The sequence below is a fragment of the Fundulus heteroclitus genome, chromosome 10 (assembly GCF_011125445.2).
Source record: "Fundulus heteroclitus isolate FHET01 chromosome 10, MU-UCD_Fhet_4.1, whole genome shotgun sequence".
Taxonomy (NCBI): Eukaryota; Metazoa; Chordata; class Actinopteri; order Cyprinodontiformes; family Fundulidae; genus Fundulus; species Fundulus heteroclitus.
Genome location: NC_046370.1, coordinates 15,135,408 through 15,154,741, shown reverse-complemented (window position 1 = coordinate 15,154,741; position 19,334 = coordinate 15,135,408). Strand labels below are relative to the sequence as shown.

General features: G+C 38.2%; 1 protein-coding gene across 5 annotated transcripts in view; it reads right to left on the bottom strand.

Annotated features, from left to right (window-relative positions):
* The window catches only part of sdk2b (sidekick cell adhesion molecule 2b), a 487,898-nt gene that overhangs the window by 138,618 nt on the left and 329,946 nt on the right, over positions 1–19,334 (bottom strand). For all 5 annotated transcript variants that reach the window (XM_012871718.3, XM_021321070.2, XM_021321069.2 and 2 more), the window contains one exon: positions 12,920–13,079. In XM_012871718.3, coding sequence (XP_012727172.2) covers positions 12,920–13,079 — 160 coding nt within the window. The remainder of the gene's footprint in view (positions 1–12,919; positions 13,080–19,334) is intronic.

Sequence of the window (19,334 nt, the reverse complement as noted above, 5' to 3'; positions counted from 1 at the left end):
TGTTTTCATTGATGTCGCTTAGTAGTTAAATATCATTCATTAATTTGAATTCGGTACATTACTAGTAAGCTGGGCCTGAAGTTTTTTATTTTCTAATTTTTTAGTTATTATTTTGAAGTCGTTTGTTCATCTGATGTTCCGATGTCAAATGCTGGGCAGACAGACATAGCTTTCATTACCCATTCAATTCACATCTATCTTTTGGCATCGGTGGGCACTCATCATGCATGTGTCAGAAAACTAAATCCCCCATTCACAGCAGCCACCTGTTGGTTAGCTTTGCCACTCTCATGTAAAAGTGCCTCACAACGTGCCAACAGCCTGGTTTCAGACCTTTGAAACACAGATCCAAAGCTCCACTCGAAAACATAATTATGCTAATAAGGCTGACCTCAGTTGTGTTAATTGCTTTTACCAAATGTAGGGGGCGATTAGTCAAGCTGTATGTGTTCATTCATGGAGCAAAAGTTTGGCAAACAAAAAAATTATAAACAGGGCTTCTTCTAATATTAGTCTCTGAATTTCCAGAGTTGTAATTAGGATTTTGTACAACACATGTTTCTTTTGACCAAGTTAACATCTGATAAATAAACATGTTTTTATTAATTTTTTGTAGCGAATCTCTCTGCTATCAACCCCAATTTATTTCAGGCAACAGAACTGATATTACAATGTATTTTTGGAAATTGTATAGATACTGAACCCTAATAACCAAGTAAAACTGGTAAAGAACAGGAAACCGAGGCACTCAAAACCTGACTATTCTTCTAAAAAAAAGTCTGTATTATAACTCGGCTAGATCGTTAAAAAATGACAACACGTTTCAGCCCTTAGGCCTTCATCAGGGCAAACTAGAGATGGCTTCCAGGGACCTGTATTTAAACCTGTTGGTAATTTACAGAGGGGGCGTGCCCAGTGCCACTTGGTGATATAACCCATATGTGATCAAATACATAAGGAATATACATAAGGAAAGTAGAAAAACATTACAATGAGGCATTCATAACTTTACTTACATAACTGACAACCATTTTCAAAATTATTATACAATTCATAATCCTCAAAGAAAAGGGGAATGAAAGACAGTTAGGGTTGGTGTCAAGCTGTTACAAATGTGGTAACTGTGTCCACTGTGAAAACATAAAATATACCAACTTTTTTAAGGACATCACATCTAGACAAAAGTTTAATATGAAGTATTTTATGAATTGCAACACTACCTTGAATGTCCATGCGGTTGTTTTTTAGTCGGCAAAAAGAAATGTAAACTCAAAGCCAGATTAGCAGAACATAAGCAAGCTATCAGGACAGAAAATCCCCTATACCCCATGGACATGTACTACAAACATGCAATGCATGGTAACTGTAACACCATAAAAATCTGTGATATTGAACAAATCCACCAGGCTGTAAGAGGTGGTAATAGACTGAAGAAATTTCTCCAGAGATAATCTTTTTGGATTTACACCCTTAAAGCAACACAATATCCAGGCCTGAATGGAGAACTGGACTTTTTTTTTTTGAGGATTATAAATTGTGTAACAATTTTGAAAATTGTTGTCAGTTATCAAAGTAAAGCTATGAATGCCTCATTGTAATGTTTTCCTACTTTTCTTATGTATATCCCTTATGTTTTTGATCAGATATGGGTTATATCACCAAGTGACACTTGGCCAGCCCCCTCTGAACATATAAACTGCCAACAGGTTTAAATACAGGTCCCTGGCAGCCACCTTGAGTTTGCCCTGATAAAGGCCAAAGAGCTGAAGCGTGTTGGCATTTTTTTAACCATTTAGCTATGTTATAATACAAGCTTTTTTTTAGAAGAATTCTTACTTTCTGAGTGCCTCTGTTTCCTGTTCTTTACCAGATAAAACTGATCCCTGCACTGAAGAGCACCAAAAAGACACCACCACACCACAGCTTTTTTATATCCAAGTAGCACTTCTGCATGCTTTAACCAAGTAACGCTGCTGTGTGTTTCACTGAAAATGAAGTTGTAGAAAAGGGCCATTAGTGGGATTGTTCTGACTGCAACATATAAGCATGTTACCCATGTTCTGAGCTTAAGAAGCCTTTTGGATGAGATGCAAACATCTTCGAGAATCAAGACATGAAATGCAAATGCCGCAATCACTTGAAATTGCCATGTCCTGAAAGACTGAGAATCTACACCATATTAAACTAAACGGGACTTCTTGTGGCTTTCTTCTTGCAACTCTTTTCTAATGTTTGGAGTTCACAACCATTAGTTGTTTTTACAAAAGATTATCCAACCCGACTGGTGGATTTTTGTAGCTCTTCCAGAGTCATTGCGAGCTTTTTGACTAGGTTTTAGTTAATGCTCTTCTTGCCTGCTCAGTTTAGGTGGACATCCATGTCTTTGGAGGTTTCTAGTTGTGCCATATTATTTACATAAATCAACGACTAAGTGAACAGTGTTCCATGACATTTTCATAGCTTGGGAAATAGTTTTACAACGTAATCTTTTATAATCATTAAACTTCTCCACAACTTTATTCCTTGGTTGTCATGATGCTATTTGTTCACTAAAAGTTCCCCAAAAACCTTTGAGACCTTCAAAAAACATCTGTATTCACACTGAAGTTAAATGACACACATGTGCATTCTGTTCATCATCACAGTTTCTTTTGAGGGAGGTTGGATAAAATGGATGGACTAGATAGAAATGCCATCCACACTTTGATGTTCTTATTTGTTGTTATTCACTTTAATTATGTTTTAATTTACTTTTTAAAGAAGAAAAATAATAATATATAATTTTCAGCTTGACAATTATGCACCACTTCTTGTTGTAATATTATATGACATCGCTCAAATTACACTAAAGTTTGTGGTTGTAATGCAAGAAAATCTTAAAATGTTCTAAGGGTATGAATACCAGTCCTCGCCCAGCTTTGAACTGGGCTAAAAAAACGGAGGCAAAACAATTTTAAAAGTGAATACATTAAAGTAAATTGTGATTCATCTAACAGGAAAAAAAACTGCCTAATCTTTTCTTCAAAAGTGGAAGCTATCAAACTAACACAAGACTGTGATGACAAATGGCTGGGTGTGTTGGAAAGCTGTTAATCTCTCGAACAAAAAAATGAACAGAATCAAAACTCATTACGAGCGACGTCAGTTGGACCCAAGGGTCTAAATGAGTCTGTTAGGGCTTAATCAGCTAATCAGAATTTTCTATTAATGATGCGTGACTCTTTCATATGTTCCATCAGCTAAATTAATACAATTACTTATATGTGTTCTGCAAAGGGAGGCAAGAGGAGTGGATGACGGAGCACTATGTGAGTGAAATTAAAGGAGCACATAAAGGTTGCAGTCGGAAAGATTAAGAGGTAAACAGGTGACAGGTGGTGTTGTTGATCCAAGTTTAACCTTACTATGGCCTACAGAGAATTTACCAACGAGCCAGAACCTTCAGGGTGACTTTAGACAGCGTTCTCGCTCATTCTTTGCCTCCCTCTTTCACTCCGTCCCTTATATAATGAATACAATTAACCTTTGTGGAGTTGTGCGCGTTGGCAGCAGGTCGGAGGAGCCGGCGGGGAGGCTCGCTGTGTCGGACAGGGATTGATTGATGTTCCTGTGGTCAGCGCACTCCGTCAGATCCCCTTTAATTAGCCCCACTCAGGAGGAATGATTAGACGGAGGAGTGGCAGGGAGACAGATAGAGAGACATGAGAAAAGAGGGAGGAATGAGCTCGGCGAGGGAGGACGGAATAATGAAAATTGAGAAAGATATAGATGGTGGATGATAGGTGGCTAGGCTGCGATCTGTCATCAAAGTTTGCTGCTTGTTCCCAAGGTTAGCTCCAATAACATTTTTACCTAAATGGCTTAGCTATTAAATTTTATAAACTCCAACACTTAGGCTTAAGCAGCCACACTGTAATTACTGCCAAATATTAGTGGGGGGGAAAAAAAGCATCGCGCAAAAATACACATTTGTCCCCGCTGTAAATGCATTTGCTGTCACTTGAGATTTTTCCTTTCATGCAGGTGTTTCAGAAACCTCTCAGCTAAACAGAGCAATCAATTTGAAACCTGAACTAAAAGAGTGCAATCATGCTGCAATTGCATCATGAAAAAACATTGAAAATCAAAAACAAAGGACAGCCTGCTATCACTCATTTGTAACTATTTTTTTTTTGTTATTATCTTATTTTGAAGTTGCAGTTTGAGGCTATTAGAAAGGCCACTGCCCCTCATAAAATCGTCTGATGCTTCTTTACTTTGGTTTAACGAGCTCCCTCAAAGCAACGTCACATTCAACAGCTTGTGTCATGTATACAAAAGCAGGTGCAGTGGGAAATTAGCAGTTTTGACAGCCTAATTATTCATTTTATGGATGATCGAAGATGGAAGGGCGCTGATTTTCTAACAGAATGATTATATGCCTATTGTTGTCTCACCAAAACACTTAAAATATCCATAGCATAGATCAACAAGTTCAAGTGAGTTGCTTTGATGAATGCGACACATTGGCAGAAAATCAAACCTGAGCGATTCAGGTATTCGCTGAAACACAGGCGCGTCTCCAAGAACAAATCGACACCGTAAATCATATTTTTAAGAGCCGTCTTTTCAAAATGTATTCAGTCTCCAGTAAATTATGTCTTCATTCTGATCTTGTTCGTTGTTCTTAATAGCTTTCACAGACTAAATATGACAGGTAGCAGAGGAGTTCTGGCTTAAGCTACTAGAAATCAATAGCTGATTATTTGTCTAAAGGCTTGGAGAACAGCAATCGCGTGTCTTTGAGAAGAATAACACAAGGCGACAACTGTTTGCTAAAGGCAATTTTCCTCAACTATTTTTATAGAGTTCTCTGAAATAATCTATAATCATGGTGACAGAAAACAGGCTTAGATCGGAGGCAACCAGACTTTTGTCCAGTTCTTTCTGAAATGTTTCATCACCTATCCTCTTCCTCAGATGAGAAACAAAAATAAGAAGATGGACTCCATGTCCTTAAAAACTGCAGCGCACCAACAGCCGGTTGCGCAAGGACAAACCACCAGAATTGACAAAGATTCCTTGATAGGTGTCGAAACGTTTTCTGAAAGAACTGAATGAAAGTCCGGTTGCCTCCCATTTAAGTCTGTTGCAGAGACCCGGGTAACTGAGAATTTGCACAGGCATATAATCATGGTGCAAAAGCAATAACACATCTTAGAAAATAGTCATAGTTAAAACCCAGGTAGAAAAAAAGCAACTAGCACTCCCCGGCCAGTGTATTAGGTACTCTCTGGCATTTATATGTCATCACAGCGATGGGTTTAAGGTTTAAGTCAAGTTGACTTTCATTATGATGAACTTGACTTTAAAAATATTAATTAATGCAACCCATACAGTCTGCCAGCATGGGGTTGCCTTCAGATGAAGCTCAGGCCTTCTCCATAGCATTACAAGGTCATAGAAACACCCCTAAGATATTTTGATGGCTATAGTCATCAACTTTTGTGACCTGCTGCGTTGAAAGTAAAAATCAGAAGATTGGTACAATGACGTCATAAAGTGATGAACATGGTAAGCAACAATACGCACAAGGCTAAGGCATTTGCAACACATCTCTGTTGGAACTAATGAGCCTAAAGTCTGTCAAGAAGATATGCCCCAACAACATTACACCACCATGCCTAGCAAATGCTTAAACTGCAATGCTGGCATGAAACTGTTACTTTCTATTTCTCCAGTAAAATATTTTTTTGCCAATGGAATGGCATAAATCTAATTTAGAAAAGTAAAAATGTCCGTTCACAAAGACACACACACACACACACACACACACACACGTTGGTATGTACATCATTGTGTAGACCTTCCATTGATTACCATTCATTTTCTATTGCTTTCTATGACCCAACCCTAACCCTAACCTAAACACAATTCACACCTTAGCCCGAAACCTAAGTATTAGCCCAATTTGAATTGTGTGGGCCTTGCAAAATGTCCTCACAATGCCAATTGTCCACACAACGTTGGTCTACTGTCAAGTTTTGGTCCTCACAATGATAAACAAACATGCACACACGCACACAAAATCCTAGACACCCACACAAGCTTAAACTAATATGCAGCCGCACACCTACATTCCACAATCTCTTTAGTTTTGCTCATCACCTCTATTTGATCTCCTCTGTCTTGCATTTGTTTATTTATAACTAAAAAAAAAACAGGAAAAACCTCAGAATAAAAAAATAAAATAAGGCTACCACTGCATTCTTACCTTCTTCAGGGTGGCCACTCAGAACACAGGAGTAGCACTGCGGAGTAGGGGGTAGGAGTCCAATGGGATTCATATCAATGACAAAATTTGGCTAGAATTATTCATAAAACCAACTTTGGATGATTAATTTGAAAAGCAGCCATGCTTGCCACGAATAAGGTGTCATTCTAATATTTGTAGATGCACATAATAAAACCAACTGCCTGTTCTCTCTTGGATTTCTGACTCATTCTTCTAAGATGCAGAAAACAAAGAGTGATGGAGCGCAAGAGTAAGGGAGGAAAGGAAAGTTAAAAAGAAAATCTATTGTGTCTTGAGGCTGTAAAGAAGAAAGTGCAGGAGACAGAAAATGGGCTTTTTTTAGTTATGGCCAGGAATCCATTAGAGGCATCCAGAGAGAGATGCCGTGTCCGAGCCATGCCCTGATGTGATAACTTGATGTGGTGTGACTAGATGCTACTCTTGCTCTTCTCTAAAAAAAGACAAAAACGAAAAAAAAAAAAAATAGGTTGATAGTATTAAAGCTAACATGATGACAAGGAGAAAGAACCTGAACATTCAACATCACTATGCAAGATATAGCATTTTTGCCCTAGTATGTATTCAGTTAAAACACTTTATAGTAAAGCTTTACTTTTATAGCTGCAAAGCATAAATACTGGATAAAAAAACTGCTCATAAGTTACAAACCATAATTTGGTATCTTTAATTTAATGAAAATCTTATGTGTTTTTAAGGTATCACCATGTTATACTGTCTCACAAGTTGCGACTGGACAAAATAATAAAAGTTGGAGATATACACATTAAAGTGAATATTGCTAAGAAAGAATGTGACACAGCCAAAGATTCAATGGAAACATTTGAAACCATGTGTTGCTTTCTTTACCCTTGAGTCCACCATATTTCAACACGGTTAACATAGGTGTGATAAGGGAAGAAATAGTTTTAACAAAAGTTAAAAAAAAAAAAAAATGTTGCTCAGGATAAATACAATTTTTAAAGACTTTACTACACAATTTTGTTTAATGGCAGATAAAAAAAACCTGCACAGTGGCGCAGTGGGTAGCGCTGTTGCCTTGCAGCAAGAAGGTCCTGGGTTCGAGTACACCCCTGGGTCTTTCTGCATGGAGTTTGCATGTTCTCCCTGTGCATGCGTGGGTTCTCTCCGGGTACTCCGGCTTCCTCCCACAGACCAAAAACATGACTGTTAGGTTAATTGGCTTCTCCAAATTGTCCTTAGGTGTAAGTGTGTGTGTGAATGGTTGTTTGTCCTGTCTGTCTCTGTGTTGCCCTGCGACAGACTGGCTACCTGTCCAGGGTGTACCCCGCCTCTCGCCCAGTGAACACTGGACATAGGCACCAGCACCCCCCGCGACCCCATGAGGGAGAAGCGGTTTGGAAAATGGATGGATGGATGGATGGGCAGATAAAAAACAGTTTATTCTCAATATCAATCTGTTTTTATTCAAATGGCAACCTGAGAAGTACTGAAAATTCATCATGAGTGTCACTTCATCAGATAAAAGGAAAAAGGGCAAAAAAAATGCCCACACATGCTGACATCATCTTCTATTACCCTCCTGCTTTCCCCTCATCTTTATCCAGTCAGCAGCCAAGGTCTGTCATTTCTTCCCTTAAGACATGGAATAATATTGTTTTGAACTTGTGTTAATTTGTTCAGAGCTACCATGAAATTATACCTGTTTAGGATGCTTGATGGTAGTTCATATATAAGTGGATTAAACCGAGGCAGAAAGAATGAACAAAGAGGGAGGATGAAAGGGAAATCGAAAGTGCAAAGAGAGGATTGGAGTAGGTCTTTTTAGCAAATACACGACTTGAAACTAATCTATATGTTTGCCTGGAGCACCTTTCTGATTTGGAAACAGTACAAATGTCTTAAATGAATATTTCAGAGGATATACCCAAATTTCTTTTTCAGAGACAAGTTGTTACCAGAGACACAAAAAGTGACACTCGATTACTTTGGCTGTCAAAGTGTTAATCTCATTTTCTGCATTTTGTTGTTTGTTTCTTTTTCTTGGTAGTCAAGTGCCAGAGAAAGCTTTTCTTTTGTCGCAGTGGTACTGTGGGGTGGGGTGCGGGGTAACTAATTTTCTCTCCTCAAAAATTGACAGCAACAAGGGAAAATAAGCAAGCAGATAAAGATCAAATCTCCATCATCACATTCTTGCTGTGCTGTGGCTGTCAGGCCTCTTCCATCATGCTTTTTCCTTCTCATTCAGTGAATGCTGGTTGATTAAAAGACATCACTTTCAAGATTTTGTTTTCTTCTGTTTGCCCATAATGAAGTGGAAACAGAGAACAAAAGCTTCCTTCTCGTACAAGTAGCGCTCTCGATCCAGCAATCCGGTCAAGAACCAATCGACAAACAAAGTTGGCCCTTAAGGTTTGATTAATAATTAACCCTCCTAATGAAGGGTCTAGGTTAACTGGCCGCATGAAGACGGGTGGGGTACCAAGGACTAACCCCTTATGTCTTAGTCCAGAAAAAAAAAGTTAAAGTGATCTGTATTTATACAACCATTGATCCCCCAAAGCACCATGATCTGGATATTCCTTGGATGAACTGCTTCACTGATGTTAATCCCTAATCTTGACAAAGTTAGATAGTTATACGGTGCATGATTTATTGTATTTTTTTTTCTACTGGGGAAACAAATTAATAAATAAACCCTGCAGAATGCTGGACAATAATTGTGCACTGGTGTGTGCAGGTACTCTTGAGTGACAGCAGTCAATGCTAATCCAGATCTCTCCTGAGAGCAGCATCCTTACACTGGAACCCCTCGCTTTCCTCCTCCAGAACTCTTTCCTTCTCACTCACCTAGCTACGTGTTGAATAATAATGGCCACGCAGGCCTTGCAGTATTGATCACTCACCAGAGGACACAAGGTCAAGTCGCAGGGTGTCAATATTTAAAGCAGCACTCAGCACTGGGGACCTTATCCATAACCTCATTAATATGGGGGTCTGTGCTCCTCAAATACTCTCTTGGCACAAAGAATGGGCAGACTTAAGGAATGAGGAGGTGGAGGCAAAAAACTACTTAGGCACAGAAACTCACAGTGTGATATATTATTAAGAATGCCATTTTAAATCTTAACATGTTTTCGTTATATGTCTTTTATAACCAGTGGGACACTATCCAGTGAACGCTTTTTTTTTTTGGTTAATTAAAAGGAAATACGAAAACACTACCTGTTTACAGTAGGTTTGATTGTATTTAAAACACCTTACAAAACGTTTTTACCACTCTTAAACTTTTTATGTTGCCACAAAAAAATTTCAATGTGTAGTTCTTCAGTTCTGTAGTTCTGTGGTAAAAGGAAATGTTTACATATTAATTTTTCAAATAAAAATCTAAAAAAGTCTGGTAACGCCTTATTTTAAGGTCCTTGTAATAAGCATTAGTTAATAAGTAATAAGACCTTAACTTGTATTCAACCCTCATTGTTCTTATCCCCCTAAGTAAAATCTAGTGCAACCAAGTACCTTCAGAAGTCACCTAGAGTGGATGTTAAAAATATGAATGCCACTCTTAGAATGGCAGGTCTTGGTGGCATAGAAAACTAGGGTTAGGGCAATATCCTGTGTGTAAACGTATCACAGAGCACTGTTCAGTCCATCATCTGAAATCAGAATGAGCATCAAGGCAATTGACAAAAACTGAATTGCATGCAAAATACAGCGTGGTCTAACACGAGAGATCTCGCACATCATTCCCAGCACACCATTCCTATAGTAAGACATGGTTTTTGGAACAATCATTAGGTGGGGATGCTTTTTTTGCAGCAGGAACAGGGAAGCTTGTCAGAGTTAAAGGGAAGATGGATAGAACTTAATTATCAAGTAATTTTGGAAAAAACTTGAAACTCGTACAGAGGTTCACTTCATGGTTTTAATGTGACAAAATCTGATAAAGCTCAAGTGGTATGAATACGTATGCCAGACACTGTCAATTCAAACAGAGAGAAAGAATCTGGCTTAGCTTCATGCCTTCTGAGTGCTTGCCTAATCACCCATTCTATTACTCAGTCGTTTACCCAATATCCCTGTTGAAGGGGCACTAAAGCTCCAGCAGATAGTGTTGTTTTCAAGTACAGTCCATCCAAATCAATTGTTCAGGCATATGTGTGTCACTTCTGCCCTTCCTACCCTGCTGCTTTTTTCCCACTCTGGTCTTATCTGTCTCCAGAGAAAGGTGCTCCATCACCAAGGCGGATGCTGCTTGTATGTTCAGCCTCCGTTGTTTCCACATTCATTTGCTCCCTCACATATGAGCATGACAGCTCAGCTAAGATCAGCTGTGTGTCAGCAAGCTCTCCTTCAGCGCTCCAGTGCTCAATTTACACTGCAGCAGAAGCTCACGGCGCAGACACACTGTTGCCCAAGATAAGAGCAATGTTTGGCACATGATTAGGATCTTCCAGTTACCATTAAAGGCGGTTTATCAGCTACCCTAACCCTCATCCACGCCTCCTGCTTGTTTGCAGCCTCTCCAGAGACAGGGATGGAGGTCACAGAGCCCGGAGGGGAAGGAGTGAGGCAAAGGCAATAAAAATAGAAAAACTAAATCGAAAGCCATTATTTATTTGGCAAATGCCTGATAAAACAGTAAAGCAAGCTTTGATAATGTGCATACAGAGTATCGTTGTAAGCGGAGAGGTGGAAAAACAACTACAAAAAGTTTTAAAGGTGACAAAAGATTTTAACATGCAGAGATGCAATTTTACTTTATCATTACTTCATTTTTAGATAAGTTTAATCTTAAAAGACTTTCACTGTAAAAAATCTAAGGGGAAAGTTCATCAATACAATCTAAATAAAATGCATCAAGCGTCAATGTAAAATGCATTGTTGAGCTTATTTTAAGGGGGAGATATCATGGTTTTTAACCACATTCAACTCATTCAGTGGCGATTTATATACAGTGGAACTGCAACGCTTTGGTCAAAATCTCTTGTTGGCACCACAAACCCCTGTGTGTGTAAGAGCTACTTGTTTTTTCGTGTGGTCTCTTTAAATGCAAATCAGGCACTTCACACTTAGTCCAACTCCAGGTCGCAGAGCGTTCCACTCCACCTCGTTCAGCAATTTTCGTAGCATGCTGGGAATTTTGTTGGTTAATACACGCATTTGAACTAATATACTTTTAGCTTTGGCACCCTTGACCTTGGACTACAATCGCGAGAAGAAAAAAAAAAAAAGTTTGTAGGTTAGCAAAATTGGTAAGGTGGGAGTCCATGTCCTTGTTTAGCAGCAAATACAGTGAGGTATTTGTTCAAAAAACATAATAGAGAAAACCAAACAAATTTAAAAATATGCCCCAAAGAGAATATAAAGATATGTATGCAGTAGCTGTAGAGACTACATTTAAATGTTCTTCAAAACAAAATGTATTTAAGGGCTAAAAAAAATGAATTTTCCATTAGATGTCCGTTTTAATATGAAGTTGCTAGACAAATGTACCAGTAGGAGTTAGACTAAACATTTGGTACATCTAAATTTGCAAGGTACATTATAAAGCTGGTGAGTCAGAAATGCATGTAATTAGTGAAAGTAGTGACTTACTGAAATTATGTAATGAGCAACAAGCTTACTCAACAATACTCATCAGAACTAACTCATCACATAACAAGTGCCCTACATTATATAGAGAGATGTTATTGGCCGGTTTGGACAACGTTAGTGGAGCACTGCTAAAAAGGCTGAAAGGGGTGTATTTAATCATGTTCTCTTGTAACAAGCAGAACAAATTTGTAAATTTGTCTGGTCACCATCTGATGCACATTTGGGTTGTTTCTTTGTTATATATATATATTGATCGAACATGTCCTTGACTGGTTACAGGGGTCAGCTTTAGGATCCAACACCAAAGCATCTTGGTTTCTTGTTGATTTGATAAATAAGTGGTATTTACAGTCGAGCCTAGGCATAACCCTGACAGTCTCAGATTTAAAATTATTTTTCATTCAACAATGACATTTGTTTCTAATAAGAAATAGGCAGACATTTCTTAAAATACAATAAAGCAGTGGAAATGTCAATCTTTTTTTTTTTTTTAAGGAAAACCATTTTAAATAGAATTGTTTGAATTTCATCTTTAAAAAATTGCAGTTTGAATATCATCTACACTTCTTCAAATAACCAATAGAAATATTAATTGTCGTTCAGCAATCAAACTCTTCTTAGAAGGGATGACCAAATTCTTGCATGATTCCACTGGAACGTGTTTGGATAATTTGTCTCTGGTAATGAGCTCCAGCTTTTTGAGGATGAGAGATGATCTTCCATCACCATAACCTGTAGCTCCCTCCACAGAGTCTATGTCAGATTCCAAACTTTAATATTGGTTCCACATAGGAATCACATTTTGATAAGTTTAGAAGATTATTGTAAAACCAAATCTGACTGCGGTAGGATTCACTATTGAAATAACTTTCTATACTACACAGAAATCCAAAAATGTCATTTTTTCAGCATTTGCTGGTAGAAGCCTGATCATCTCTAAAGACAAATAAAAATAGAGTGCCAACTTAATACATAATGGATTAAATAGTTCAAATGGTAAGGTAGGTAACTCAATTTGTGGCAAGATAGATGGTGATTCCAATAATTTCTAATCAACTTAGCACTCACCTGTACTCCAGTGAAAACCGTGTCAGCTCTGTATTGTTGTGGATCCATTTAAACTCCAGGGGCCAACTTCCCTCTGCCATGCAAGTCAGCACCAACCGGTTGCGCTCCAGGTGAAGCTGGCTACGCACTGGCTCTGTCTTGAAATACGGAGGGACATCATCTGTGAAAATCAGGGGAACAAAAAAAATCTGATTTTAGTGTATTTTTTAATAAGACATTGTGCTTCTAAATAAGGTTGATGAAAAAATAACACCTGAGTAAAGAACACCCACTCCTAAATGTCACATCTATTTTTGCTGAGGGACACATTTACACATGCAGACACAAATTAAACATTGTCAGAGAGAGAAAAAATGCGTGGGAGCTTTTCTCCTGTGAAAACATTTCTTTCTTTCATTTTGGATAATCATCACACAAAGCAAGTGTTTAACATTTTTTAAAAACCTGCAAATAAAAAAACTTTATAGTTGATTCTTGAATCTATTTAACTGTTAATCAGTTTCTACGAGCAAAGTCTAGGATCTAATCAAACACACTATGCAGGAGGAGCTGCAGAGATTTACAGCTCAGGTAGGACAATCTGCCCTAATAGCTACCATTAGTCACACCCTCTACAAATTTGGCCAAAATGAAAAAGTGGGAAGAAAGTTTTGTGCAAAGAAAACCATACGAATTTCTGTTTGCCATAAGCAATGTAGGGGAAACATGGGAAAGAAGATGTTCAGATGAGACTGACATGAAACTTAAATTTGAGGTGGAAAACTAATACTGCACACTGTTTGGAACACTGTATTTCTGTGGTGAAACATGGCATTTGCAGTGTTGTGCTGTGCGGATGCTTTTCTTTAGCAGGGGTGGGAAGATGATCAGATTTAATTGATAAATGGGTGCAGCTAAATAGGGAGCAAGCCTGGAAGAAAACCTGTCAGAAGCTGCAATGGACCTAAGAATGGATGCAGGTTTACATTCATTGAGAATGAAAAATCTAAACATACAGCCAGAGATGCAATGAAGTGGTTTAGATCAAGTCATATTCATGACTTAGAATGGCCTAGTCCAATACCAGCCCTAAATCCAGTTAAAGGTGGATTTAACAACTGATGTTCACAAATCCTCTCCATTCAGTCTGATTGAGCCTGAGCTATGTGTGGAAAGCTGGTCAAGACATACCCCAAAAGACTTGTATCTACAATTACAGCAAAACATGCAATTATAGATACTCTCCAAAGTATTTACCTAGAAGCGGTAAACACATATTTCTATTTGTATAAAGAATAAAAATAATGATTCTTTCTCCTTCCACTTCACAGTTATGCTTTAGTTTAGTATTTGTCCATCACATAAAAATCCCCCCAAAATGAGTCGCAAGGTTGTGGCTTTCAATGTGACAAAATGTGAAAAAGTTCAAGGCTTTCAAGAGACAAGTCACTCTACATGACCACCAATGGTAGGCAAGAAAGAAAGCCATCACACTTCAGATGAAAACTCCTCACCATGTCCCATTTGCAGCTACTTAATCCCCCACGATGCACTGCTGCCTGTGCTGGTTCAGTTTGACTTGTTCGCCGAGTATCAAATAGCAAAGAGTGAGCAAGGCATGAAGCGCTGGTCCTGCATCCTGGTGCTCTCTGTGTTTCTGTGTCAGTAACTCGCTGGCACAGTGCACCACTCACCCTCTGTGCTGCGCCGAAGCAGACACCAGAGGAGGGACGCCAAGGAGGAGGTGTGAAATCCTTTCATCATCCTTTCGGCTCAACTCCGCTTCGCTCTGTCTTTCCCTCTTGTTTTGATTCCTGAACATGCTCCGTAGAGTGTGAAGGCATGGATGAAGGCAGACCAGCGAAACTTCTCCGGAGGGTGAACGCGGCAACGCCAATTTTTAAATCTCAATCAAGGTGCCTCAGAGGCAAGCTGTCAAACTCCCTCTTGGTTTCAATAGCTCACCTTCATAAACGGTGTAAAAATGGAGAGCTTACTTGATCATCATTGTAAATATAGAACACATTAATTGGATGGTTGGATAGTATAATTATCAAATTGACTGATAATCAGGCATTGAAATTAAACTGTCAAAATGATCTATAGTGCTGATATTTGGTTCCTCCATCCTGGCTCGGGAAAATTCACTGGAGGTAAAAGAATAAGTGTGAAGAAATGAGAATGAATATATGAGATGAAAGTTAAACAAAGTGAGGGACAAAAGATGATTTATAAGCCTCTCTTCCAGCCATAAAATTTAGATGTACTACTAGTGGAAGTAAAAGCTTCATCCCATTGCTTTTTAAGAGGGACTTAAATGAACAACAATCTGTGTGCTATAGTTTTTTTCTTTAACAATGTTAAATAGTCAAAGGCTGTGGCTGTGAAGAACTGTACCAGAGGGTGGAACTATCATTTTATGGGTGTACCTGCAGTCTGTGGTGTATAAATATGATGTGACAGAGAGGCATAAAACCTAAAGATTACCCTGTGCAAAGTACATGATGTTACATATGGTGAAGGACCTGAGACCTGTGGGTCTGATACTTATACAAATGCACTGGGAACCGTGTAGAGTGCATAGCATCATGAAGTCTAAAAACAAAACAAAAAACTTCCAAATAAAAATCGGGGCTGAAAATGTATTTTACTTTAGACACGAAGCAGATGTTCAAATCTATTTCTTGTAATTATATTTTTCATGTGTAACTAGGGGAAATACATCTTTTTGAATAGCACTGCAGTATATCCACTGTAAGTTTAATCTAATTCAAGAAAAGCTTTTTATAAGGAGTTATGAACAGTGCAGATGTGTTTGTCGATATAGAGAGCAGCAAGGTAGTCAGAAATGTGTCTCTTTGAGTGTAAATGCCTTTGCTCCTATCAAAAAGATATTGTAGATGATAAATCTCAGCACGTTCAAAGATACACAAGAATATCAAGAGGAAAGAAAAGGTTCAGAAGTACATTATCTCCATAAATTAATATTGCATATTCATAAACTCCAGCAACTTATTAATGCATATTTATTAGACACTCCTCGGTTTGACTCCTGACTTTTTATAACCTGATGTGATAGCAATAAATATTTATAGCAACTACAAGTAGACAGAGCAGACTCGATAAAACGCAACAACATATTGACCCATCAGGTTCTGCTCACATTGCTACCTTGTGTTTTTTAGTTCAAAATTGGACCCCTTGCCATTCTGAATGCACTCTGTTGTGTGAAATTCTGATCCCTTGAGCTAGTCAAACATGAAGAAAGCCTTCACACGGCAGAACACAACATGAAGAAAAAAAAAAAAGCTAGCAGAAACATGAAGGCTGTGAATTAGAGACACACTGAGAGGTGAGGTCTCAGTCAGACCAAAAAATGTGGAGTAAAAAATTAAGCGCAGTAAAGATTATTACAAATGTGAAATGAAAAAAGTTAGCAAATGAGGGAAGACAACACACTGGCCATCGAAAGTTTACACACCAGCTGAAACTTGGTTTAGAATATCAAGTTTTTGTGATGTAACAAAATTAAACCATAATACATAATTTTCACACTCTTCCTTTCACTTTTATTGTGAGGTATAAATTGCACAATTAAATGTAAACAAAGTAAATCTGTTCAGAGAATATAATTGGTTGTAGTATAGTGTCAATCTGATTAATCAGACAAAAAGTTCAGTGATTCTAGAACAATCTTCCTGACATTTGGATCCTTTTTGTGAAAGATCCAAAAGTTTCTGGCTTCCATAGCGTATGGGGAAGGTCAAAGATCTGGTGAAGTGAAGACTCCACTAGCACTAGAAATACTGAGAAACAACTTTATTTTAGCTTGTGAGGTTGGTCAGCAAATAAGGTTACTTCCCAGTATCGTACATTCTATGCAAAAATAGATTTGAATTGATTAATTAATAATATTAATGCCACCTTCCATTTTAGTAGGGGTATGTTAAACTTTGAGAACCACTGTATATAAGACAGCAGAAAGGCAGACAGAAAACACTGCAATCTAGATGCATGTGAACAGAGGTGGCTAGACTAGCCAAAAATTGTACTCAAGTAAGAGTAGCACTACTTCAGCAAGTAAAAGTAAAAAGTTGTCAACCAAGAAATTACTCAAATAAGATGCCTGTGCACATTCTCAGTTATCCGGGTCATCACAACAGCAAGCACTCTTAAATCAGAGGCAACCAGACTTTCGCTCAGTTTTTTCTGAAAACGTTTTGATGCTTATTCAGGAGTCTTTGTTAATTCTGGTGGCTCGCACTTGAGCAACCTGCAGTTGGTGCACTGACTGGTGTTTTTAAGGACATGGAGGCACTTCCTCCTAAGCGCATTCAGATACAAGTCAGTGACCCACCCGCTGCTGTCCTGGGTTGTTAGCAGCTATTGCTTGGTGTGAGTGGAGTACTTGGTCACCTAAACCATGATGAGACCGCTTATGTAATCTCTTTGGAATGTGTTGGATAACCGACCTATAAACACTGGGACTGGGGAGTTAAAAGCGCAATCCTCCCTCTCTGTTTAGTGATGGCTTTTCTCTTTGGACCAAGATGGCTTCTTTCACCCCTCTTTCAAACCATCTGTTCTCCCTGTCCAAAATCTTGACATTATTGTCATCAAAAGATTGCCCTCTGTTCTTTGGGTGTTCTGTGATGTTATAGTCTGAGAGTGTTGTTAGTTTGAAATTTACTGGTATGTTGTGATTGGAGTTATGATTCCTCCTAATTTTCTCAGAAACTCCTGACACATATGGAATGACAGTGTTCTTGAATCTCCCTGTTTTATCCTCTGTGTTTGATGCTGTGCTGTTTTTTCTCCCCGCTTTGTTGGCTGATTTGACAAATGTCCATTTTGGGTAGCCATAACCTTTAAGTGATTTCCTGACGTGCGTGTGTTCTTTTTGTTTCTCCTCTGTGGCATAGGGAATGTTGTCAGCCCTGTAACTCAGAGTTTGTGCTCCAGTGGGTGATATTAATCAAAATGCAGATATCGTCTGTATGTGAGGGCTTCCAGTAAACCTCTGTTTTGAAACTTCTGTCTTCCTCGATGTGTACCGGAAAGTCCAGAAAAGGCAACATGTTGTTCTTGGCATCCTCTCTGGTAAATCTGATGTTGCTGTCCACTGAGATGATGTGGTTGCTGAATGCCTCAACTTCTTTGGTTTGGAGGTTGACCTAAGTGTCATCCACATATGTAAACCAATGAGTTGGTGGTGTTCCCTTGTAAGCACTGAGTGCCCTGTGTGACACTGGGAGCCTATAGTACACCAATGTTTCCGTCTGTAAAAGCTGTCTCTGTACTTGTTGGACCTCTGTCTCTCAACTGTATATTTCAGTAACTATCTACTGTTTACTGTATATTCATTTGACCTCCAAATGGCTCAATAAAGTTAGCTGATAATATTAATATAACCAATGTTGTGTACAAATAAAAAGTCTTACTAAAACCTAAATCTAGGTTTTCGTCTGTAGTGTGTTTTTGTTTAGAACAAGTATGTTCTTTATTCATGAAGTTACTCACGATAGGTAGAGTAGCAATGCTAGAGTAATAATATGACTCAAGTAAAAGTAAAAAGTACAGTGCAGTAAAACTACTCCTAAAAGCACATTTTGCTCAACAAGTTACTAAAGTAAATGTAACTAAGTAAATGTAACTACTTACTACCCACCTCTGCATGTGAGAAAAACTTTAGTAATATGCACAGGTACCTTGCAAGTCAGATGGGTTTGCAAAGAAAAACAAAAAAAGTGTGTTACACAGGACAGTATCAGGACGAAGACTGCATTGATCCCTGATGAATATCTCTTGTTCATTCTCATTAGGAAGTCCATGAGAGTTTATCACTGTTATCAAAAGGAAAATCAGAAGCAGTGAGGAAGAAAACACTTGGTTGCAAGAGAGTAATCAAATAATTCGTTCTTTCAGTGAAATATTATTTTATAGGATAGAATAAAATAGAAATAACATTTACTGTCCCTAGTGGGGAAATTCAGGTGTACCGTTGGCAAAGTGAAAGGCAAATGGAAGCATGCAATTCACATAAAGGTTAAAAAACATAAAAACAAAAAAATACGAAGAGACATGCAACAAAAGCAAAAGCAAATAAGAAAAAAAAAGTGCAGTCATTAAAAATAGCATACTCAGATATGATATATTCAACTGGCTGGTAATAGATGTACAATAAGTGCATTAGGTGCATTTAAACATAAAAACAGACTAATAACAACAAGAAAAAAAAAACAACTGCGCAAAAACAGCAGAGATGTAAACACTAACTGAGTTTATTGGGAGCCATGATGGCTATAAAGGCCTAGTTCACACATAGTCAGATATCTGGGAAAGCAAATACATTTTAATGTGGTTAGACCTTTTATCCACTCGTAATCTCCATTTTACATCTCTAAAAAACTAATGATTCTAAAAAACTCCGACCAAA